General features: G+C 36.0%; 1 protein-coding gene across 9 annotated transcripts in view; it reads right to left on the bottom strand.

The window, feature by feature from the left end:
• Positions 1 to 716: 716 nt before the first annotated feature.
• Positions 717 to 25,998, bottom strand: part of STAG2 (stromal antigen 2) — a 137,536-nt gene continuing 112,254 nt past the window's right edge. For 8 of the 9 annotated variants that reach the window (XM_042973900.1, XM_042973908.1, XM_042973906.1 and 5 more), the window contains 9 exons: positions 24,480 to 24,581; positions 21,468 to 21,616; positions 19,842 to 19,970; positions 15,332 to 15,555; positions 12,143 to 12,332; positions 11,942 to 12,052; positions 8,805 to 8,931; positions 7,361 to 7,438; positions 717 to 2,645 (listed from right to left, as the gene is read on the bottom strand). In XM_042973900.1, coding sequence (XP_042829834.1) covers positions 2,622 to 2,645; positions 7,361 to 7,438; positions 8,805 to 8,931; positions 11,942 to 12,052; positions 12,143 to 12,332; positions 15,332 to 15,555; positions 19,842 to 19,970; positions 21,468 to 21,616; positions 24,480 to 24,581 — 1,134 coding nt within the window. In that variant the 3' untranslated portion in view covers positions 717 to 2,621. The remainder of the gene's footprint in view (positions 2,646 to 7,360; positions 7,439 to 8,804; positions 8,932 to 11,941; positions 12,053 to 12,142; positions 12,333 to 15,331; positions 15,556 to 19,841; positions 19,971 to 21,467; positions 21,617 to 24,479; positions 24,582 to 25,998) is intronic. The other variant, XM_042973907.1, reaches the window with a different exon arrangement.

Genomic DNA, 25,998 nt, shown 5'->3' with positions numbered 1-25,998 from the left:
CCGTGCTAACAGCTCGGAGCCTGGAGCCTGCTTTGTATTCTGTCTCCCTCTCTCTGCCCCTCTCCTGCTTGTGCCCTGTGTCCCTCTCTCTCAAAAATAAACTTAAAAAAAAAAAAAAAGTTAAAAAAAAGAGTACAATGCAAATCTTAACATGTTAAAGACCATAGTCTTTTTTTTTTTAAGTCAATTAGTAAATTCTTTTTCAAATGTTGGCTTTCACCCACCTCTAAGCATGAGTCCCTTGTCTAAGAAAGGTTATACACACACACACACACACTCATTTTCTAGCTCAGCACACACTGGTAATTTCCTTCCTAGCACTCCTTTTAAGTTTAATTATTTTGTTTACCCCACCAGATCTAGGAGGGAGGAACCTTATCTATCTTCTTCACTGTTAAGATCTCTAACACATGCCTAGCACACAGTACTCACTCGAATGTATCCTGGATAAATAATGCAGACATTTTAAAGAGCGTTTAACCCATACCAAATAAAAATTAAAGTAACAATGGTCACAAGTTTCTATTTTAAAGTAATAACCCAATTAGGGATTTAGTCTCATTTAAAAAGACATGATTTATTAAAAATATAAAATGGCAATGTTCTCTATAAATTAACCTCACTGACACATGTTAAAGTCTGTGATGATGGATATGTTTTCTAAGCCATTTATAGCCACCCTCCTCCTTTAATTATAAAAGATAAAACATACAACATACTGTAGGTTTATTTTTATTCAAAAAGTTACTGTCTCAAGACATAAATACAAATCAGAAAACAGTACAATTAGGACAATAGAATGTGGAGGACAACAGGTTAGAGTAATATATAAAACATTTTTAGCTGGTTGAAAACAAAGCTGTAAGAACTGCTTTCACAAAGAAGTACTCCTTTCAAGAGTGAGAAACAAAATCAACTTAGGTTTAAAATCATATATACAGTCCTCTCAGCAGTTCTAGTAAATGCAGTGGTGTGAAAAACAACATAGGCAGTACTTTTTGCACATAACAATATTTGTAGATGGAAAATCTGTTTAGACAAGTCTGGTTTCATTTGTTATTAATCATGATTTAATAAAACAATTGTACTGTATCATGATCTTTTAGCTAACCTATGGTTTTTGGCTACCACAGCCCAATGCTTGTTGATTTCTGACTCTAAGAACCGGAAGCCTTTTGGTATTCACCCATCTGAAGATATTCTCGTATTGCAAGCATATTAAGGCATGGAATGATTAAAATAATATACCTCAAGAACTGAGAGACGACTGACAAAAGATAGATATACATGTAATATAAGTTAATATTTTGTTTTAAACGATGTCTAGCTGCCTAAGCCTCGCAAAATGAGTTGATGTCAAAATGGCAAGTAGCCACTTTCTGTTTTAAACTAATTTATTTGTGAAAGGACATAAAATGAAGTTTTAAAGCTTAGCTTTCAAAGAATATTATGGGTTATGAATTCTATTATCCCATCTAATTTACATACAGAGGAAATGTACTGTAACCTGTTAGAAGTATCTTTAACCTGAAGACTGCTTGCAAAGACAGATAGATAAAACAATATAAAATACAAATTTAAAAATCATTTTAAAGCATGAACACTCATGCTTTTCTATTTTTAAACATTGTTAAACTTTCAATATATTTCTGAAACCTCATAATTTTAAGTTGGAATTTAAAAGTAAGAAAAAACTAAACAAACTGCGCAATTATAAAATCAGCACCAATTTATATATATATATAATTTTATTTAAAATTTAGATCCCTATTCCCACACTCTAATAAGCTGTATAATTTTTGTTTAGAATTTTTCTGCAAACATACTACAATAAGCTTCTTTTATTTGGAGACAAAATACAGTGGCACTACTGGAAGGAATATCACAACATTACATTTTTATCTTAAAGGACAAGCAAACTTTCAGGGCTGATAATGGGATAAGCATGTTTGAGACTGGTTACCTTCTGGCAGTTCACTGCATCTGGATATTTCTGAAAAGTATAGAGAAGCTCTTGGATTTTAAAAATATCTTAAAATACATTTCAGATGAAAAAATTGTAAAAGTTCTGCTTATAAGTTTACTTTTCTCCACAATTACAATATTTAAAAGAAAGCTTTGTTGATTGATGTTTTAAGCATTTAAATTTAGAATGCTAAAAACAATTCTATCCTATAATTTCAGGGCAGGGGAATAAATTCATCCTTAACTTTGTTTCTTGGATGTAAACAGAAATCCAGCAGAGGTCATCATTACTTAGTACACCCAGTAAATAAATGTGAGAGGATTCATGTCTGTACCAAATGCCTCTTTAGATTGTTATATTTTCTTTAAAAAAAGCATGAAATAATTGATTCAAAAGCCAACTAACAGCGCATAAATAAAATATTTACTTTCTAAGAAAAACTGTAGCTTATCATCAAATTGTTTACTTGTCCTTTACTTTTTTCAGGCAAACAAAACTGCCCCTCAATGCACTTGATCTTGGTAAGCGTAAGCATGTCATATTCTCCTTAGAGAAAAATCTGTACAGAATTTCACTGTATCTACCACACTTTATTTTAAAACTTCCTCTTCCACTTAGAAAATGACTTCACCACAGATTTAATTGTGTACTGGTATTAAAACATTGACACCCCAAGAACCTAATGAGAGAGAAGAAAAAAAATCTTGTTAAAATTGTCATTCATTTCTTTGTAAAACAGATCTGTATATGTTACATTAATAAATGATAATACTAAGTTTAATAATATGCTAATAAAACCACTTTGAAAAATTCCCCTCCCTTCAGATCTTTAATTCTAAAATTGAAACGACCATAAATATGTAATGAAGTAACAACATCAGGCCTACTCAAGATGCTACTTACCTCACACATATAACTAAGAGCAGGGACCATGTCTCATTTATAGGTTTATTCACACCGTTGATGCCTAGATAATGCCCTGAACACAGGCACTCAACATTTGTTGAATGGACAAATGAATGTGCTTCTTTACATACACTTCTGGCACAGGCTCATTGGAAAGAGCTTAAGAATGTCTTGCAGACTTGGTATTTGCACTGTGAAGTGGGTATTGCTTTTAAAAAGGCACCTGAACACACGGACTAAAAATATCCAAGAAGAATACAAGTATGTAGAAAATCCAGAAAATCTAGTCCGAGTCAATGAACAGAACTACAAATTTTAATAAGTAATGTGAAATTTGGGCAAAGTAACTTACACTGATGCTTTTTTTATACCATTCCAGTTGGGAAAAGAAAGGTAAAATCTAATCATTACTTGTCACTAACTGAAAAAAGTAAAAGCATATGATGAATGGAGCCAACTCTCTCTTGTTCATCAAACAAAAACAAGACATAACTTTTTAGCTACATATACTAAAAGTTAGGCTATTCTACTAAAATTCCAGCATTTACTAGGACAATTAAGGAGTATTTTTAAATACTATAACGAGCTAAGATTGGGATTACAGGGTTCTTACTTGTAAATGAAAAATCATTTTTAAAAAAGTTACTGAACTCAGTACTTGTTCAGTACTCACTTGAAGGAAGTGAGTGTTTCCAGACCGGGAAACAAGTATCTATCTGACTGCAGCCTCCTTATAACGAATTATCAAGTAAAGTATTTGGAATTCCCAGTAACGTGAACAAAGAGGATAAAATGCACCCCACTTCTTACCTGTCATTCACCAAAACCACCACCACTGCTCACCCCTTATTCCCCCCGACCCTCCAATAAAGTTTAGGATTCTCCTTTTTTGGCTAGAGTCAGAGTTCGGGTGGTTAGGGTATTTCCACCGAAGAAGCCTACATGATGTTTAAAGGTCCCTTCTAGCCATAATACTCTGTGACTTTGGGTAAGGAAATGTCTGATGAATTGAAGGATAAATCTTACTAGCAACTCTTAGTGTAGAGTATGGCATGAAGATGAACTCACGTTCTTTCCAGAACGCCTAACTAGAAATCATGTGAACATTTATTTTTTTGCTTTTGCACAGATTAGGTTGTAAGTAGATTCTTCTCTAAGAACACAAAGTTAGCTCCATTAGACTGAACACTTCTTTTACCAATTTTATACTACAGATAATTCTAATATGAGAATCTTAACATAGAAGAATGACACCAATGACACTTATTCTCTTTTTGTGCTAACAAACATCTGTTTCTGATGTTAACATTAATAAACACTTAAGCATATATTTAAAAAGTATAAACAGCAAGCTTTAGTGTGTCGTGGCAATAATGACCCACTAGTAGCAGAGAGCGACTACTGGCACAATGAAATAAACCAACACTGCTTCCAGACATACAACTCACTAAACCATAAGTGCAAAATTTTGTGTATATGCAACCCAAACCGAGCTGCTCAGTTCTGATGCTACCACTTCTGAATCTTGTGAATATCATGGTACAAAAGACTGTTTAGGATGTATTTAGTAATAAAGCATCTATGTAGGATATTTTCATTATTTTACGTAGAAGAAGAGAATCTTAGAACTGGGTATAAGGATTTAAGTCTCAATTTTACTATTGTTTTGATGACTCACTTATCACAGGCTTGAGTTAAAAACAGATGTAAGCTATTGTATAAAGGCAAACACAGATTTTTACATTTAAAAATTTCTATTATTCTATTTCTTAAGTTATTGTTGAGACAATAGGAGGTAAAGTTTAATGTATATTTTAAAATAAATTAGTATCAACTTAATACATATATTAACTTAAACATATATATAAATATACATACATTTATATGGTCAAAGATAACTGAACCTTGAAAGATTACTGGCCACTCAGTTATGTGACTGCTGCCATCATGTGGTAACACTATAAAACTACAGAAACAGATGCATGTGCTCATTTTCCTAATTTTAGTGGAAACAGCTCAACTACTATCCTCTTAGTTATAACATTACCTATTCAACAAGACATGAGAATGCCAAAAAAAATCCTATAAGTAACAAGTAATTATTAGGTTCCTATCTGGCTTCACTCAGCTTGTAGTTTCTCTATAAGTTGCCAAAAATATATACGTATGGTTTACGTTGCTGTTTCATTATTTTAGTAATCTCAAGTGAAGAACACCTTTTTGCAAACCTTTAGGCTCACTTTAGGTGAACACATGAAAAAATAAGAGATCTCTAACTGCCCTTATCGACTACAGTTAATCATTCCAATTTCTAAATTATGTTCTTGGTGTTTCTTCTAAATGATGTCTGATTTTAGTTCTGGAAAGTACAACAGCAGAGACAGCATGAGATTTTTTAAATCAAAAGGAACTCTCATCAAATTACTACTCTGGCACTAGAGTTGTAAAACTGAACAAGCCGATGAACCATTTCTTCAGTCCCAAATTTGCTTGAGTGTAAAAATGAGGTCCTACCACCTTTCTCACACGGTAGCTGAGAGAATCCATCTAAATCATGCCTAGCACAGCATCAGGCACATTATGCTCTCAAATACTAGCTTCTGTCCCTTTCACTTCAAAGGGATAGTCACTGTGAACTAGAATACAAACTCCTGGAGGGCAGGTGAGAACATCGAACTCATTTTAGCACCAAGGTCCAGCCCAATAAATTGTTAGGTTAATGCATTTCATTATAACTGCTTGAAAAGATTCTTTTAGTCCTCATCACAGTCACCACCTTCACATTTTATTTAACAAACTGAAGATACATATCCCTGGATTATCAGGGAACCGTACACTTCAAAATGCACTTGAAACTATAGACTTATAGGTAGGCCTAGCTCACTTGTGCTATCGAAAGTATGGTCAGCAGAAGCATCAACAGCACTTGTGAGATGCAGAATCTCAGGCCACACTGCAGACCAACTGAAGCAGATCTACAGGTGAATAAGATCTCCAGATGATTCATATGTGCACCAGAGACAAGAAACACTGATTTAAAGGACATTGAGGTGGCTTATCCAAAGATTCCTATACCTGCTGCTCTGTGACGGTGCGTCCTGACTCAGGTAACTGGCCTTATTAATCTACTATGTTGGTGTGAGTTAGTTTGTTAAAATTTTCCCAAGAACTATCTGAAGCAGATTATCAGGTGAGGAAGGGCTAGGAGAGAACAGCAGAAATTGGGGCACAGAAGGCAGGACTCAGAGGACGGTCGCCTGCGGTAGTAAGGGTTAGGAGGAAGGAGCAAAAATGGGTAGACGATAAAAAATGAGATGGAAGGGGACTTAACAGATTTATTCATTTGACAAAACTAAACACCTATTATGCTGGGCAGAACTCAAAATGAATAAAATCATCACTGCCTGGCGTTAGGCCTACTGAGTGAAATGTAATATCCTATTTCACTACACAGGTGTGGTAATTACCAAATTAAAAATGTACACAAAGTGGTACAAGAGCCAAAAAAAAAAAAAAAAGGCATTTATCTGGAGGGGTCAGCAAAAAGTTCATAGGTAATGTCAGAACTATTAAAGGATGAATTCACTAGGCGGAAAAGGACGGGGCAATTCTGGCAGAGAGAAAAGCTTATACAAAGTCATGGTGTCATGAAAGAGCATGGCGTGTATGGGAGGAACTATAAGACTTGGTATGGCTGGAGAGCAGGATACATGTAAGGAAAAAGTCAAGGTTAAGTTGTTGAGGGAGCAAGAACCCCAAAATTTTTGTTTGTCATGCTGAGGATCCAAAATTTTTTCTTAATGGGGGGAAAAAAATCAATGAAAGCCCTGAAGTTATGAGGGGGAGAACCAGATGTGCATTTTAGGAAGGTGACCACAAAAGAAATATAAAGGAGTGCGGTGGCAGCAAGATCAGTCTAAAGGCTACTTGCAATAGGCCAAGTAAAAACTGAAGTAGACTTGTACCAAGGCACTGTTGGGCACGATATGGCAGTGGGGACAAATATGAGAGGTACTTAAGACACAGTGAGAATACCTAACAATAACCAGTCTCTTTCCCCTTCTCTTTATTATCAAAGTTTATTCAAGTTCTATGTCTTCCTATGTCTTCATATTATGATTATGGTTTCTCATTCATCCTATCCATCCATAAATGCCAAGGAAATATTTCTGAAACACAATTCTGATCATGCCATTCCCTCATTCAACATCCTTGGATGGGTAACTCAAGCCTACAGAAAGAGTCCAAATTCCTGAACATAATACTTAAGTCCCAGCTGGCCAAGGATTCAAGGATACTTTCAAATCTGTCCCACCACTGTATCACCAACCCCCCTTCCTCCTGAAATCCCTTCTGTCTGCCTCTATTTCTCCTGTCCAATTGTTTTTATCCATTTTCAACGTGCTGTCCCAGCTCTTCAATCTCAAACTTAGGGATTGCCTGTACTTTTGATTTTGCAATCCTGGGGTACATTTAAATTGAACGTACTGATTCATCCATAATTGAAGCTGGATCAAAGAAATCAGGTTTCAGTTCTGTTCTTTCTCGTCTGTTCTTTGATGGTGGCTAAGGAAAAAAAGAAAAGGAAGAGAGTTGACAATCACTCTATCTATAAACCAGATAGCAGCTGAAAATATTGAAATTATCGTTAAGTGCTCACATGACATATATAATTGCAAGTGTACGTTACAATATTTTAACTACTGTATGTTAAAACTACAGAATGCATAAAAATACAAAAGCAAATCATTCACAATTATTCTGAAAGATGAAAGCTAGAAAACTTACTTTTTTTGTTTTACTTTTTTTTTTTTAACGTTTATTTATTTTTGAGACAGAGAGAGACACAGCATGAACGGGGGAGGGTCAGAGAGAGCGGGAGACACAGGATCCAGGCTCTGAGCTGTCAGCACAGAGCCCGACGCGGGGCTCGAACTCACGGACCGCGAGACTGTGACCTGAGCCGAAGTCGGACGCTTAACCGACGGAGCCACCCAGGCGCCCCTTGTTTTACTTTTAAAAAATGCCTCTCTCAAATCATTTTCCTTTACTATTATTTTTTATTATTTATTTAGAAGAGAGAGAGAGCGGGGGAGGGGCAGAGAGCGAGGGAGAGGGAGAAAATCCCAAGCACCCTCTGCACTGACAGCGCAGACTCTATCTCACAAACTGTGAGATCATGACCTGAGCTGAAATCAAGAGTCGGATGCTTAACCATCAGAACCACCCAGGCACCCCTCAAATCATTTTCCTTTAAAGACGCCGCATTACCCAACTCTGAAGAGAACCCGTGTTAACTGATTTCTTCCTTTGAAGGAGAACACAGCATAGTATACTAAGAAATAGAATCAGAAGACCTAGTTTATTAAGTCTCAGCATTATTGTTTCTTAGTTTCGTCTCCTTGGATGGGCTAATTGCCTTAAGTTTCAATATCCTCAATCCTCCCAGCCTACCTCACAAAGCTGAATGAGGTATGTGGCAAGATGAAATATGCAGAAGCATTTTATGTATGATAAAGCCCTAATCACATATGATATAATAAAGAATATATCCTTATATATGTATTTAATTTCCAAGTTTAAGTCTCAATACCAGGGTAGTATCAAATTACTAATGTATTGTTTTGATAATGGCAAGTAAGTGGAAAATGATAAGGTGATATGATACTTAGTATAATAGTAAGCAAAATGTAGTCTTTAAATCGATACATTCTTAAATTAATCTGAAAATCTGCCATCTTAAACTAAGAGTTAACAGCCTCATCAACCTCACCCTCTCCCCAGTCCCTTCTCATACACCTAAACACCTAGCAACTATTTTATTTAATCTTTCTCCAAAACTTACTTTTCATGGCAGGCATTTCCTCTAATTCCAACTTAATTTCCAAAGGATATTAAATGAAAATCATACAGAAATCATTAAGTTTCTTACCAAGTCTATATCCATGGTGTCAAAATCCATTCCCTCGTTAAGATCTTCAATCCTCCCTTCTGAGGACATCATAACATCTTCAACAATTGGCTCTTCATCATCTTCCATTAGGCTTGTACCACGCCGACTAGAGAAATATAAAACAAGGTCAAGATCTGAACCAATGTTGTGACTATTAATATGCTGGCAGCAACTATGTAGCTCTCTATATTGAAGTGTAATGGAAAATGATGGAATTAAAGGTCAGGGAAAATGATTAGGCATTGATCATGTCATCAATGATGTCAAAACCCCAATGTTCACTGGTCTAAAAATGCTAAGGAGTTGTTTATTCTACATTACTTCAATACATTTAGCTTGATAGTTCTGATATCCCATATAAAAGTCCAATGAGAATTTCCCACATGGGAACAGACAAGATACCTCAAATCCTTTGTGAAAGTAGGCAGGGTACAAATTAATAAACAAATATAAAACAGAGACCATAGAAATGACATTTTCAGAACACAGATATTTTCACTAATATACAGTAACTTTACCCATCACTCACTCGAATTCACTCAGTACTTAATTTGTACCAGGCACTCACTCATTCATTCACATAGTGCCTACTACATGTCAGGCTTCTTTTATAGCCTATGGATGCAAGCAAAACAAAAAAGGAGAAATAAGACATGGTTCCTGCCCTCAAGGAGCTCACAGTCTACTATAGGAAAACAGAAATAATTAATTGTAACAAAATGTGGCAAATATTGCAAGAGAATCATGTACCAAGGGCTATAAAAGATTACTGAAAGAAGAGATTAATTCTGCTTCAGGAAGAAATAAGTAACATTTATGCCAAAACTTGGATTCTCTGTCCTACAAAAATCAAAACTAAGACATATATAGAAAAGTAAAATAAAAACTTAAGACCAAAAATTCTGTATGTTATCACATAATCACAAGGAATAAACTCAAATGTCAAGTTCACAAATTAGCCCAGACCAACATAGAGGAGTCAACATAATAGCAAAACTGAAGGCAAGTAGTTCCCCAGTTTGGCCAGTATTTCCTTCTTTTCTCACTCATTTAAAAATTCCCACCACCACCAAAATCAATTATTCACTTACAATTTACACAACTTATGTTGAGTCTTTAAAAATAATATAAAGATAGCAAGGCATGATGTCTCATCCAGGCTACCTGGACAAATATGTTGACAATGGTTCCTATTTTCTAAGAGTTCTGGACAGTTAAATGACAATTTTATTTTATCTGGTAAAGGCGACTGTGAAGGAAATATGTGAACCATATTATAGAAAACCAGAAATCCATTGTGCATCTCATTTGGAGTATAAGGAAGATACATGTGATATAAACTATAAAAAAAAACAAAGAGATAATTTGGAAGTATTTCCAGTTGTAGAGCAGATGCCATTACAGAGAAATCATTGTAAAACAAAAATATTTTAAAGTTTCAGGCAACAGACTACTTATGGCACAACAACCAAAAGACTCCTATGGTAATAATTATTTAAATGAGATAATCTCTTACAGTCAGCTGGGGAAGTTCAACAGGAATTAAAACAAACTTCAAATAAAAGAATAATGATAAATGGCACTGAGTAATGAGCTGCTACGGAAGATCTTAGAGACTGGCAGAAAACTTTCAGGGGGAGAGATAAGGACCAAATGAGTGTACGGTAGAATTCCAGAATGCCTGAACTGGTGACTGGTTGGAAGCTAGGAAATTAGCTGTTGAATCCAGCATGAAACAAGAACATATTAAGGGGAATGTGGCCACGGGAAAAGAGAACAGAGGGCAGAACCAAGTCATAGTATAGATGATGACCCTATCAGCCAAGTCAGGATCAGAATCTATACATGTGATAGAGTGTACGTAACTGTAGAGGTTCCTAAGGCCATAACTAAGGTGAATTCTAATAGGTTACCAAGCATGTGATAAGTGATCACTTCTCAAGAAAAACAGGTGAAGTTCTCATCATTTAAAAACAAAATGAAACGAAACACGAATTTTAAAAAGAAGGTAACAATTACTGTCTCCCAGTATTAAAACATATACCACATTATGTTACAAATACAAAACTTTCAAACTCAAAACTTAAATAATCAGAATCATCAGATCTTCCCTTTGTACCAATCATCTAAAGACTGATTTTCTGCCATTTCTTCTGGAGCCAAAGCTAATAAAGATTCATAAAACCCTCATACAGATTCCAGTAAAAACAAAGTATTTAAAAGTTATACTACAATTTTTTTTTTTGCATTGGACATTTATTCATTCAACGAACATTTGCTTAGCACTTTTTATGTGCCAAGCACCAACAGGCAATGAAAGTGGTCCCTGCCCTTAAGGAGCTCACAGTCTAGAGAAAGGGACAAATTCGTAAACAATTACAGTACAATGTGGTAAGTGCTGTAAGAAATATGAATACACAGAGTGCTATGGGAGCACAGATGACCACAGCTTCACTTAAGGTGACACCCGAGCTTATTCTTTCACAGTGCTTTTACCACCTGCCAAGGAATGGGGGGTATCATACTAGTATGTAGGCAGGGGGCATATGTTTTGAAAGATCTTGCATGCCATGAGCTAAGGAGTTTGGACTTTATCCTGTAGGCAATGGGGAGCCATGGAAAGGTTTTAAGTCAAAGAGTTACATGACCAGATTCTTATTCTACAATAGTCATTTTTGATGGTAGTTGAATGATGGAGTGGTGGGGGGGAGTGAGGGGAGGAGTCTGGTGAGAGGATAAATGGGAGATTTGAGGGAAAGAAACAAGTCAGAAAGCTAATACAATGGTTCAGATGAGGGATGAGGGCCTGAACTAAGCTGGGGAATCAATTAAGATGTAACAAAATTGAATTTTTAAGCTATAATTCTGTGTACCAAAATAAACAAGGATTCAAATTTAACCTTTTCCAACAGATCAACCTAAGATTGGTCCTTTAGCTAACTAGTGAATATTTAACTTTGGAAGTTTTCTTCTGTTGGAAAGACCAATTTTTAGTTCCTTGATTATTTCAGCTTACTCTAGAGTTTGCTGAAATTTTTAGGTAAGGCACACATTAAAATATGTGAAAATGAATTAGTGAACTTCCTAGACTCAGACAATAAGGCACTCTCACTTACATGGCATGCTGGAGATTAGTTCGCAGTTTAACATAGCTCATTGCTGCTCTCTCCTGCTGTTGCCTTGCTTCCTCGTGTTGTCTTTGAGCTAACATCCATGTTACCTGCGTGCTTCAAGGAGAATTTTATTCTTCTTTTAACTTAACTTTTTTCTATATAATTAATAAAGTTATAGTACAGAAAATAATCAAATGTACTTACTTATAATCAAGAGGAGTTTGATGATGTTCAGTCTGCATTGGATAGACGCTCATGAAGCTATCCTCAGGTCGTAATCTTTTGGGCTCTCTCATAATCGTTGAGGTGAGTTGTGGTGTCTGCATCATAACTGGGGTGTGCAGTGTTTGTTCTCTGCTTAACCACATACTGTCACTACTACTGCTTTCTTCAGCTAAATGAGAAAATTGATGGCAATAAAGTTCAGTAACTAATTTTGACGAACGAAATGTCTCACATAACCTGTTCAGTTCAACAAATAACTGGCTGTTTTCCCCATGCTAGTGCTTGAAACAGGGGGATACACCAAGGTATGTAAAGTGCAGTCCCTGTCCTTGGAGACAAAGAAAACACACACAATGACAACACGGTGTAAGTGCTACAAGAGAGGGGAGCACGGGTGGAATGGGAGCAATGAAAAGGATCAGAGCCAACTACCCAAAAGTGACTTCTAACTATAGTAGATACTGCGTCAACCGTGACATTTGCCAGGCAGGGGGAAGAACATAAACAAAAACACAAAAACACTGAGGCACGAAACTACAATGACTGAACCATACTAACTTGCTGACACTCAGCAGGTTTTGACCTGCAAAAACGGCAATTTCATATGGTTCGGACTAAGAGTTTGGTACTCCTAGGGCAAGTGGCAAAAGGTAAGGCTGGATAAAGAGGCAGGAACCAATTTGCAGCAAGTCTTACAAGCTGTGCTAAGGTGACAGGAATGACCACTGAAGTTTTATGGAAGGGAAGCAACGTGGTTCAGTTACGTGTCTTAATCAAAGTATGTGGTAGCAGTGTAGAAGGCAGACTGAGGAACATGAGGACTAGTGAGCACACGAGCTAGTTAGGAGGCTAGGTGGGAAGAGAAACGGAGACAATGGAAGAATGATTCCTAGTTTATAGGATGCTCGCCAACTCCAAGGGGAGCACAAATCCATATACTGGACTAACAACACCAGATTTCACACCTGCAAAAGCTATTTGATTTCAAATCTGTAGATGCTGCCATGATTCATAAAAGACAAATTCACATGCAAGTGTTACTGAATTCATAGTAATTTTTTTTTAAATCACTGATTTGGGAGGTGAAATTGTAGCACTTGAGGACGGACTGAACAGGAATTTGCAGGAAAACGGTTTTATTAGAAAATTACACATGTGCATACAGAGGTGTTTTTAAGAAAAGAGTGGAAAGAAAAATGTACTAGTAGCTAATGCCCGAGTAACAGATAGATTAGATGTAAAATTTCACAATCTGCAATATAATTACATGACACCTTAAGTTCTACTGTGTCAGGCTCCAATTCTCTCTTCAAAATTGCACTGATCTGGACAATCTATCAGTAGTCATCCTTCCAAACTACTAATGCCCCAATTTCTATGGCTTTCTCCAAAAATCTGCTAAAGAGTATTGACTCTTTCTGTAAAAGTTGAACTATCTGGTTTGATCATCTACCCTCAAGATGTTATATAAATACCAATTCATTTGTGCTCCATGTAGTCTATAGAAAAGGAGACATCTGATGGCTTGGCATTAAGCTGTTAACTACTATTTGTTCAGATGAGAAAAACTTGTAGTGATATGCAGGATATATCATCTTTTAATTGGATAATTTTTCTACTTAAAAAAATTATTTTAACTTCCTATAAACCATTAACCCTATTTTAACTGGTCAGGAACGCTGTACAAGAGATTTTCCCACAGACCAAGACATTGGAACTATATAACCAACCAAGTCTAGATCTAAGGGTACCAGTTGTAAGTTCATGCGTTTCTATTACTGGACAAAAGATACAACCATTAATCCACAGACAATCAAGTACTGAACACTATATACCTGACGATGGCTGAAGAATTATGTGGCAATTAGAAAATATGGCCCCCAAATCTTTGACACTCCTCACATTAAGAGGTGGAAGATTTATGTTCCATCCCCTTGAAGCTGGGCTCTGACTGCTTGGTCAAGAGAATATGGTGGAATATGCCTGGTCAACAGAATATGCTATGCCAGTCTCTGGCCTTAAAAAACTGGCAGCTTCTACTTCCTGTGTCTCCTCAGACACTTGCTCTTAGAGCCCAGTCACATACTGTGAGAAAGCCAAACAGCCACATGGAGAGGTCACACGTAGGTGTTCTGGCAGACAAGACAGTTAAAGTCCAAGGTGATAGCTAGCACCAGATACTATCTATAAGTGACGGTGCCTCCATAGGATTTGTCACCAGTCTTTGAGTCTTCCTAGCTGAAGCATCAGACAGACACCATGTCCCTTATATGTCCTAAGTTTTGGGGTAGTTTGTTATTCAGCAATAACCGGAACAAACTTTGGCAACTCCACTAATTTGTTTAAAGGTTACGAAGGAGAGGGAAAAAGTCCCCAGGCCCATTATGAACCAGCCCTACAGTGCTAGGAGTCCAAGAGATTCAAGCATCATAATGTATTCTTATTTCTAAGATTCCAGATGGAAATTTGTATCTCTACCAAGTTCCTCATGATAAATGACCTCTTCACAGAAACTCAAAGTCAGAACCTCTCTGAATTTGTTGCTCCACACTTAAATAATCTGGTTTCTTAGGTAACATTAGCTCTGTAATACTTAGTCCATATCCCTATGCATATACAGTATAGCATAGTGATTAAAAAGCATGGGTTCTAGGGGCGCCTGGGTGGCTCAGTCAGTTGAGCATCTAACTCTCGATTTCGGCTCAGGTCATGATCCCAGGGTCGTGGCTTAAGCCTCATGTCAGGCTCCACGCTGAGCGTGGAGTCTGTTTAGGATTTTCTCTCTTTCTTCCTCTGCCCATCCCCCCAGTTTGTGCTCTCTCTCCAAAATTAAAAAAAAATTTTTTTAATTAAAAAAAAAAGCAGGGGTTCTGGAGTAAGATTGCCTGGGTACTAAATAATTGTGTGACCTCAGGTTAAGTTACTTAACCAAGCCACTCTACTAGTTTTCTCATCTGAAAAATGAGGATGTACCTAAAGAGTTATGAGAACTGAATTTATGTATATTAAATGCTTAAAACACTAAATTTACACATAACTAGACACACTGTACTGTACAAGGTATTATTTAACAACACATAGCTCAAATTTAACACTAAGGTGAACCTAATGACAATTCTGCTGGTAAACATAAGGGATACGTATAAAGAGAATCAACTATATTCTTACTGAGTGAAAGTTGCATGCCTTCAACCACTTTCCGTTTTCCTGTAGATGGTTTTGATTTTTTACTCCGCACAGTTGACCCTCGACTGCTGATACCACTAATGACTGACATGGTGTCATCATCACCACCAGCTAGCAAAGAATTTCGGTAAGACATCAGTGGAAGCCACACATCTTCTCTTCGGAGTGACATCTGAAAGGTCATGAACTTTTCCAAGTAAACATACCTTAAAAAGAAGTAGAAACCATTAGCTCTGATACATAAAACTGCCGTAGTTTCAACCCCCACCCCCCCCCGCCAATTTTTATTTATTCCTACTAATCTTAAGGCTCACATACCATATGGAACAATGATTTAAATTAGACTTAAACAAAAAGTAAATTAGAATGAAACAAACATTTCCTCAAAACACACAGTAACAACTCAAGGATTTTAGTGTTTTCTTTTCCATTATGTTTCTTTCTGTTCTATCCTAACTTTACAGGTCTTCTGCTAGGAGAACCAAATAATATTTCTGGAAAGAGAACTGGATTGAAAATCACACAAATTTGGGTTCTAGTCCCAGTTCCACCAAGCCCTAGCTGTACATGCAGGGACACATTACTTCATGATTCAATCTCAGCCTCATTGGTACAGTGACAAGGTATTTTGTCTCTATCAAGATTCTTCATTAAATGAAATAATCCAGAGCATTTCAGCTTAGTATTTGTCAAGCATCCACTATGTCACTATGTCCTCAGCACTGGGGATTGGTACAAAGATGAAAAAGCTATGGCCTCTATCTGCAGCCTGATGGAAGTCATACATTTATCCATGGGTCCAAGTATCATGAGGATTCCATGGCTTATATGTAATATAGCAATAACAATTCAACTAACATTTGTGTGACTACATTATGTATTAGGCATTTTATTCTTGGGTTCTTTAACTTTAGTCTCATAGTCCTGTGAGGGAGATATTCTCCTTACTTGACAGATGAGGAAGCAAAGGATAAGAATGAGAAAGCAACAGAACCAGGATTCAAATCCCAGACTTTTTAAAGTGTTTATTTATTTTTGAGAGAAAGAGAGACAAAGCGTGAGCAGAGGAGGGGCAGAGACAGGGAGACACAGAATCAGAAGCAGGCTCCAGGCTCTAAGCTGTCAGCACAGAGCCCGATGCGGGGCTCCAACTCACGAACCACAAGATCACGACCTGAGCCGAAGTCAGATGCTTAACCGACTGAGCCACCCAGGTGCCCCTCAAATTCCCAGACTTTTGACACTAAGAGTTCAGTGCTTTATTGTCTAAATTATGTTTCAAATACATGAACACAATTTTTGTCAACTAACTATAATGTGTTACCCAAATAATCTGTTGTCACAATAATGACTAATTCGAATCAATTCAAAATCACCAGTTTTAAACACCATTAAAGACAAAGGATAGGAGGAATCGGTTACAAAGATACTGCTTGGGGTTAGTTCACTATTTATTAATTATATTCCAGGTATACAGAGTAGTACAATACTCCTCAAAGTGGAGACTATCAACTGGCCATCATTCTGAAAACTGTTACCAATCTGCAGCAAGATATGGAGCTTGGGCCAAAAGATACTCACTGGTAGAAAGATTTACAGCTACGTATCCACCACATAGCTTAAATGAACATTCCAGATAAGGGGCCCTCCCTGATGCTATTTCCCTTTGTCCTCTTCCCTGCCACAAAGGCTTACTACTAACCTGAATTTGCTATTTAACATCCCCATGCATATTTTTAATATTTTTAATAAATATTTTTCTCAAGTTTTTATTTCAATTCCAGTTAGTTAACATACAGTATAATATTAGTTTCAGGTTTAGAATTTAGGGATTCAACAACACCTGGTGCTCATCATAACAAGTACCATCGTAACAAGTACCTTCCTTAATCCCCATCCCCTATAAATCCCCTTACTCACCTACCCTCTGGAAACTGTCAGTTTGTTCTCTCTAGTTAAGAGTCTGTTTCTTGGTTTGCCTTTCCCCATCATTTTTGTTTGTTTCATTTCTTAAATTCCACATGAGTGAAATCATAATATATTTTTAATATATATTTGTCTATAACTATTATAGCAGTTTTGTAGTTTGACTTTTACACTCAAAATTATATTTCAAAAATCTAACCATTTTTGGAAGAGTGGTGTCAGCTAATCCTATGGTGTTAATAATTTTCCAATATATAGTGTATCAAATCAAAATGTACACCTTAAAATTGTTCAATGTTGTATGTCAACAATATCTCAGTAAAGTTGAGAAAAGAGCTTTTATTTTTTTTTTAAATTTTTTTTTAACGTTTATTTATTTTTGATACAGAGAGACAGAGCATGAACGGGGGAGGGTCAGAGAGAGGGAGACACAGAATCTGAAACAGGCTCCAGGCTCTGAGCTGTCAGCACAGAGCCCGACGCGGGGCTCGAACTCACGGACCGCGAGATCATGACCTGAGCTGAAGTCGGCCGCCCAACCGACTGAGCCACCCAGGCGCCCCGAGAAAAGAGCTTTTAAAGATGACATCTGAGTAACATATAACATGGTGATTATAGTTGATGATGGTGTATTTGGTGTATTATTATTACACTGTATAATTGGAATTTGCTAAAAGAGGAGCATCTAAGTATTCTCAAAAAAAAACCAACAGGGTAAATATGTGAGGTGACAGACGTGTTAATTAACTTGATCAGAGGAATCTTCTCAAAATATACACAATCATCATACTGCACACTTTAAATATATTACAATTTGGGGGCGCTTGTGTGGCTCAGTTGCTTGAGTGTCCAACTCTTGGTTTTGGCTCAGATCATGATCTCACGATTTGGGAGTTCAAGCCCCGCATCAGGCTCTGCACTGACAGCGTGGAGCCTACTTGGGATTCTCTCCCTCTCTCTCTGCCCCTAACTCATGCTCGCTCACTCTCTCTCTCTCTCTCTCTCTCTCTCTCAAATAAAAGTAATTTATGGCATGAGACTACTAGAAATTTGAACAATGACTGGGTGTTTAATGAAATTAAGAAATTATGTTTACTTTGGAAAAGATCTAACCATTTTGACTGCTTATGACATCCTATTGTATAACAATCAATTGATCTCATTTTCTAATTATAGACGTTGTTTTGACCTTTCCTCTATTCAAAACCTGCAATGGTCAAATTCTTTTATGGTTCTCCATGTACACATGTGTAAGTTTCTCTAGGGTATCTACCTATGAACAGAATTACTGGATCATAAGATAGGGAGAATATTAAATGTTACTAGACACTGCCAAATAGCTTCACAAAGTGGTCTTGTATCAATTTACGCTATCACCAACAAGGATAAAAGTCTCCTTCTCCACATCTTTGACAATACTTTGCACTATCAGACTTCTTAATTTTTGCTAATCTGCTACGTGAGAAATGATTTTTCATTGTTTTATAATTTCGATTTCTCTGGTTAATAGTGCTAATGTAATTTTTAAATGAGATAAATTTATATATAATAAAGTACAGAGAACTTAAGAAGACAGTTGGATCAGTTTTGCAAATTAATGCAGTCACATAACCTACACATCTATGAAGATAAAGAACATTCCCATGATCCTACAAATTACCTTATGTCCCTTTTCCCATTCAACACCCCCAACCCTAAAAGTAACCACTACAGGGATTTCTACCACAAGAGAGTAGTTTTGTCTGCTTCAGAAAATCATGTAAAACCTACACAATCTTTCAGTGCAAAATACTGGTAGACTTTCAGAAGAGGTACTATGAGTTACTCATATTCCTCTGCCCTTTTATACCTCAAAGAGGGGAGTAAATTTTGAGAATTTTCACTTGGGCTCTCTTAGAATATAAGTCACCATTTTAGGAGACCACACTAGAAAAGAATTCTGTCTAACTGGTCTGCTGAGGATAGGACTAGTCGGTTAAAGCAAAAAAGATAAAAAGGAAACTTCTACTTTCCAGTGTAGTCACAGCTCGACACAGAGACTAACATGAGCCTGGATGAATTACTGATATTATTGTCTATTAGGTTAAGGTGAAGAATGCAGATAAGAATACATAAAGCATTCAAGTAACAACTCTAAAGCCACAACTACACTGAAGGGCAACAAAGGAATTAAAATGGAGTAGTACGCATAAAATACAGTTATAATCCTTAAATTGTAGAATTTTTTGATGCATAAAGTATTTTGTGTGTTAATGTAATCCTACAACTGTGCAGAAGGGAGAAAAACCAAGTGTAACAATTCATCTTTAAGAATTTCAAAACAGAGATGCGTGGGTAGCTCAGTTGGTTGAGCATCTCTTGGTTCTGACTCTTGGTTTTGGCTCAGGTCATGATCCCAGGGTTGTGGGACAGAGCCCCCCATCGGGCTCCATGCTAGGCTTAAGATTCTCTCTCTCCCTCTCTCTCTGCCCCACTTTCCCATTCGCACACACTCTCTCCAAAACAAAACAAAACACACAGGAATTTCAACACAAACATAAATAGAATATTTTTAGCAAATACATACACCGTTCTTTTGTCTTGTCGGAGTAGTTTAGAAGAAAATTCGCTCAAGATATCAAGAAATGCCAAATTTAAAGGTGGATGGCTCTCTCCTTGTGGGTTAGGCTCTTTAAAAGCAAATTCTATGCCATCTCTGCAACAACAAAAAAACAAAACATTTAAGGGTCACAATACGAAATTTAGTAACACAGAAAGGAAATTTCTCTCTATATATAGTTTTGTTCCACTATTAAGATGTTTCCTCTGCCATGCATTTAATCTGAGGAATAAAGAGAATAAGGAGCCTATAGTGTGAGAATGAGCAAGTACATGTACATTTTATGTCACTGTTATTTTAAAACTAAAACACACAGAGGAATACACACACACCAGCTAGCATTACTTTGAATGTGGTTTGGTATATCTACATTCTTGGATCTCTTCTCCAAAGAAAACAGCCCAAATTCTCTCATGTAATGATCAATATATAGTCTGTATTTTTCAAGACATAAGGAGACCTACTATGACGCTTAAAACTAATTTAAATATTATTAAAAAAATACTTCTAACATTGCATTTAAGAGTCAATTTCAAAACTTAATTTCACTTAGGGCCCATTTTAAATATATTTATTTAGTGACAAATACCTCTAATCAAGACAACAACCCAATGTTATATTCTTATAGTCTATCAAAAATGTAACTGTGTAAAAAACAATCCGATGAAATTGGGGAGGAAGGAATGGAAGGCTACTACAAGAAGAAAATAATATATTACTTTCTCAAAATAATCACTACATGTGTGGTCCTTAAATAATACCTAAAATTATCATCCAATATATTACAGAAAGGCATAAAAAGGAATTTGAGATGTTCAGAACAAAGTAAAAGGAGAGAGGGAGTATGGGGTATGGGACTAACTTAAAGAAGAAAAATACCTGTAGGGAGATATTTAACACATTTATAACTAAGTAAGCAAGGAGTAAAAGAGACACAAATGAAACAAAGAGCTTTCGTGAAAGAGAGTCCAAGCCTCTTGATATTCCCAAAGGCCAGGCTCTTCATCCAGAATTAAGAAGTAAAGCGTATTACTATCCACATGCTGGTTATGTTAAAACTCTAAAATATACTCCTATTTAAAAGCATGATTGAATGCTAAAATATATGACCAAAATAAAGTCAGATAATTTTCAATTTTGATAAGGGCAAAAAATAAATGCAGGCAGAAAGAAGGCTGTGGCTCAAAACAAGGGAAAAGAGCACTACAAAATAGAAAACAGAACCACAGAAAGAGAAAAATTGAATCAAATCTCAAAAATTTCTCTACCTAGCAGTGAGATTATAATAAAAGCTATTAAAAGAGATTTTATAATACCTGATGAATATGTGTTGCTTTTCTTCACATAATTTATAAGGATTTTTGTATTGTTTTAATTAAAGCAAAGACTTTCTATAAAAGAAGTTTTAGTCCCAATACATGTGTTAATGGAGATAGCATTATTACTGGTTCTCAAGAAAGGAGATATGCCACAGATTTGAAAAAAAAATAATAAAGCATCAATTGAATTTGGTTATTCTAAACAAAAGAAGTAAATACAAAAAAATTTCATGATTAAAAAACAGGAGAGCTGAATAAAATATTTGGAGATTACTTGTGTAGCATAGCAATGGCCTCCCTTGTTTTCAACTGATCGAGTCCAAAAGTTAAAGCAAAACGTCGAGCAAGTTCTTTTATGCCGCTAAATGTTGAGGATGATCTATCAAAATTATAGCCGTTTTCCTGTATCATTTCATTAAAAAGCTGTTTGGGAAAAAAGAAAGCATGTTAGAGTTTTGTAGTAAGTATAGATTACTAACATCTTTTAAGATCTCATATTCTTTAGGTGATCCATAAATGGGGCATTGTATTTTATTCTAAAACATGGATTTTTAAGAACATGATAGAAATGACCAAAATTACAGTACTTCATACATTCAGACTAGAGGGAGTTACTGACATTAAGAACTCTTTAGGTTAATTATGGTATAATTCTATTCTGCTGGAATTAACTGGATATTAAAACAGCATATAAGAATATAAAGAAAAAGGAAGCCCACTCCATTATTAGGCAACTATGTGTTACTTCCCATTTAAATAATGAATCTTCACATCAAGAACTTCCATCATAAGTAAGCACAACAAAATATAATTTTCAACTACCAAATGGCCAAGGTTTTCAACAAATAATGGCTACTACTGATAAGACTATCATGCAACAAGCACTGTGACCTGCTAGAAACATAATTGAAAGATAACCTTTCTATAGAGCAATCTGTATTGAAAACTGTAAAAGTCTGATGTCCTTTATCTAAACAATTCTAATTACTGGACTTTACTCAAAGGAATAATAGTATCTGTGCACGATACATAGGTACAAAAATGTTTTGGTGTTATTTATAATGGCAAGGATAGTAAAAGACCTCAATGCTAAACAAGGAGAGATACTGATTAAATTATGGTCCTTGTATAAAATGGAATACTATATAGTCATTTAAAATGCTCAAAAAAGGGGCGCCTGGGTGCCTCAGGCGGTTGAGTGTCAGACTTTGGCTCAGGTCATGATCGTGCGGTTTGTGAGTTCAAGCCCCACATCAGGCTCACTGCCGTCAGCACAGAGCCTGCTTCAGATCCTCTGTCCCTCTCTGTCCCTCCCCCACTTGCACTTTCTCAAAAATAAATAAAACATTACAGGAAAGTAATGGCATGAAAGTGTTATTGCTTTATTAACATGAAAAATTCAGGTTTAGAAAATAGAATGCATAATATGGCTTAATTTTTTATAAAACTTAAGGTTTCATATAGGCATAAAAGACTAAGAAGGCTATTAAAAACTAAAAATGTATTTGTTAGGTGAAAAACAAGGATGTTGTATTTTTTCTAGTTCCTATATTTTCTAAACTTTCTACAGGGAGAAGCTATTGGTTTATAAGAGAAGAAAAGTTACTTAAATGTCAACCTTAAATCCTTTTAAATTCCATTAACGTTTTTTCAATATTTATTTTTGGGAAACAGAGGAAGAGAGAGAGCACACACGTGAGCAGGAGATTGGGGGGAGGTGGGAGGGAAAGAAAATATCCCAACAGGCTCCACACTGTCAGCACAGACATGACATAGGGCTCAAACTCACAAACTGTGAGATCATGACCCAAGCCAAAATCAAGAGTCGGACGCTTAACCAAATGAGCCACCCAGGGACCCCTCTATTGACTTTAATGAAGAATATCCAGGGGCGCCTGGGTGGCTCAGTCGGTTGAGCGTCCAACTTCGGCTCAGGTCATGATCTCATGGTTCGTGAGTTTGAGCCCCACGTCGAACTCTGTGCTGACAGCTCGGAGCCTGGAGCCTGCTTCAGATTCTGTGTCTCCCTCTCTCTCTGCCCTTCCCCCACTCATGCTCTCTGCCAAAAAGAAAGAAACATTAAAATAAAAAAATTTTTTTAAATAAAAGAATATCCAGGGGCACCTGGGCGGCTCAACTGGTTAAGCATCTGAATTTGGCTCAGGTCATGATCGCATAGTTTGTGGGTTCGAGCCCCACGTTGGGCTTTGTGCTGACAGCTCAGAGCCTGACGCCCGCTTTGAATTCTGTGTCTCCCTCTCTCTCTCTGCCCCTCCTCTACTTGTGCTCTAGTAAACATTAAAGAATATCCAAATATGCAAATGGGATTAAGAAATTCAATACCTAGATTTCTTAAAAGGAAATTTATCAAACTGAAATAGGTTGGGTTATGTTCTATACGCATTCGGTCTCCAGAGACAAACGCATATTAAGCAAATGATTTTTACGAAGTTAAACTTGCCTCACCACTGTCAAAATGAAAATGAGTATTGTGGTTTGATTATAAAACTGATAAATGCTCATTAAGGTAAATGTGAAAATGAAAAAAAAAAAAAAAACAGTAAAATTCACTTGAAAACTACCAAAGCAAGTTAACCACAGCTAAAATTTTGGTGATGATTTTTCCAGATAGATATACAGAGAAGTTCAATTTTACAGGGATGCTGTACTATACTCTTTTTCATTTTATTCTCAAACTATATATTTGATCTTTACACACTAGTGAAAGTGAATACAGATCTACACGACTTTTAAGTGCTACACCAAAAAGGAAAAAAACAATTTTAAGTACTACACAATAGTCATTGCAAGAGATGCATTGCACAATATAGTCATCTAATATCTTATTGATAGACATTTGGATTATTTCTAATTTCTTGCTATTCTAAACAACCCTGCCATGTGTGATATTATATACCTCTTTTTGCAAACTTGTCCTATTACCACTTTGGATAAAATTTTAAAAGCAGAATTGAAGCGCGGCCAAAAATGGCATACACGTTATACATTTTGATATACACTGCCAAACAACTGCCTACCAGGAAGCTTGTACCAACACATACTGCTGACCGTACCTATTTCTCCCACATCTTAGATAGCTCTAAGTGTTGCCAGTCTGAAAGCAAAAAATGATCTCACTTGCACAATGTCTACTAGTGAGACTCAAAATCATGTATTTCTACTTTCATGAACTGTGTATTGCATCCTTTGTCCAGTTTTCTACTTGTTACCTTGAAAACTCTTAGATGTTAATTATGTTTAACCAAGTTGATACTTTGTATCTTACCTGTTGCAAACTGAGAATAAGGGTCTTTGCACACTGAATTTTGTCTATCTGCCTTGTTTTACTCATCGTTTCTTTTATGATGTCTCCATAGTCATTATAATACTAGAAAAGAAATTTGTACAAATTAGAGCCTTATCTCCTAAAACTTTTGGACAATAAGGCTAATTTTATGTTAGCCATGTGAGTATGCCACAAAGTATGCCACAAAGTATTACACATTCAGAGGCAGAATAAAAATGTTACTAAACTTTAAAATAATTTCTAAGTATATAATCCCTAACACCAGTAAATTCTGAAACAGTTGAGATCCAATCACATTAAGCTCCAGATCTGGTTTTAAGGAGGTGCGGAGTAAAACACTAAGTAATCAGGTTATGCACATTGTCTGAAATAGCACAAAGGATATAAACAAAGTTCTTGTGCTCTTTGTGAACTATCAAGACAATGAATATAATCCCAGTTACATTTAGAACTTATTCATTGTTACAACAGGCCCACAGGTCACATGCAGTTTCCAACTTTATTAATTTGGCTTATGGAAACTAACAGCCTGTTAACATTTAAAAGAAAACTCATTGTGTGTGACATTTGTGTTATACATTCATCGCACATGAATTTTTTTCTTCTAATTTAAGACCTTGTTTCAAAATGAATACAGAACTATCAGAGATAACAGGATAACCATACCCTTATGACTAATAAAACTGACTTTACAATACCTAAGTCAAAAAGTTTAAACTTGTAAAATGACTTCACAACCTTAGTTTTTTTTTAAAAAATCTAAAAGCAATAATGCCAAATAACTTAAATTCCAAATTTACAATGGTTCTAAGAGAGTTCTATCATGTAGCAAAATATTTCAAAGAGAGAACTAATTAATTAGGTTTTGACAAATTTATTGCATATTTAGTGACAGCAAAGTCTTAAAAAGTTCACATTTATAATTAGATTTTACTTGAGAAAGGATTAAAGAAAAACTATCCTACCACATTTAGTCATATTTCATTAGTACCGCTAATAATATCCTTTCTACTACCACTTAAAAATTAGAGAATCTCACAGGTACTTATGAAAATTGTGAATAACCCACTGTGAATCAAATCAGATTTTCAAAGCCTAAAGGAACCTTAGTTATCACAGTGGAACAGATGAAGAAAGACAGGACACAAAAGGTATTGAATTACTCAAGGTCACGAGCTGCATAGTAACCAAGCCAGAACTATAGCAGCTAGGTCTCCTGACTCCTGGAACAATACCCTTTTTATGCTACATCAAGCAGAGGAGGAACATCATCCTGTTGTCTTAAACCAAATCACAAAGGTAATTTCTAACAGTGCTAGTTAACCTAAGACAACATGTTTCCAATACTGTAAAAGATGTGAACCAACAAATCCAAAATGTCCATTAATGGAAGAGTAGAAGTATGAGGTCATGTTACCGAAAAAATTAGATTTTAAAAGAAATTTTACTTTATGCTAGAAAAGTAATTTACCGTTTAAAAAATTCAATGGCAATCAGG

Source organism: Panthera tigris, chromosome X, assembly GCF_018350195.1.
Source record: "Panthera tigris isolate Pti1 chromosome X, P.tigris_Pti1_mat1.1, whole genome shotgun sequence".
Lineage (NCBI taxonomy): Eukaryota > Metazoa > Chordata > Mammalia > Carnivora > Felidae > Panthera > Panthera tigris.
This window is presented reverse-complemented; position numbering and strand designations above follow the sequence as displayed.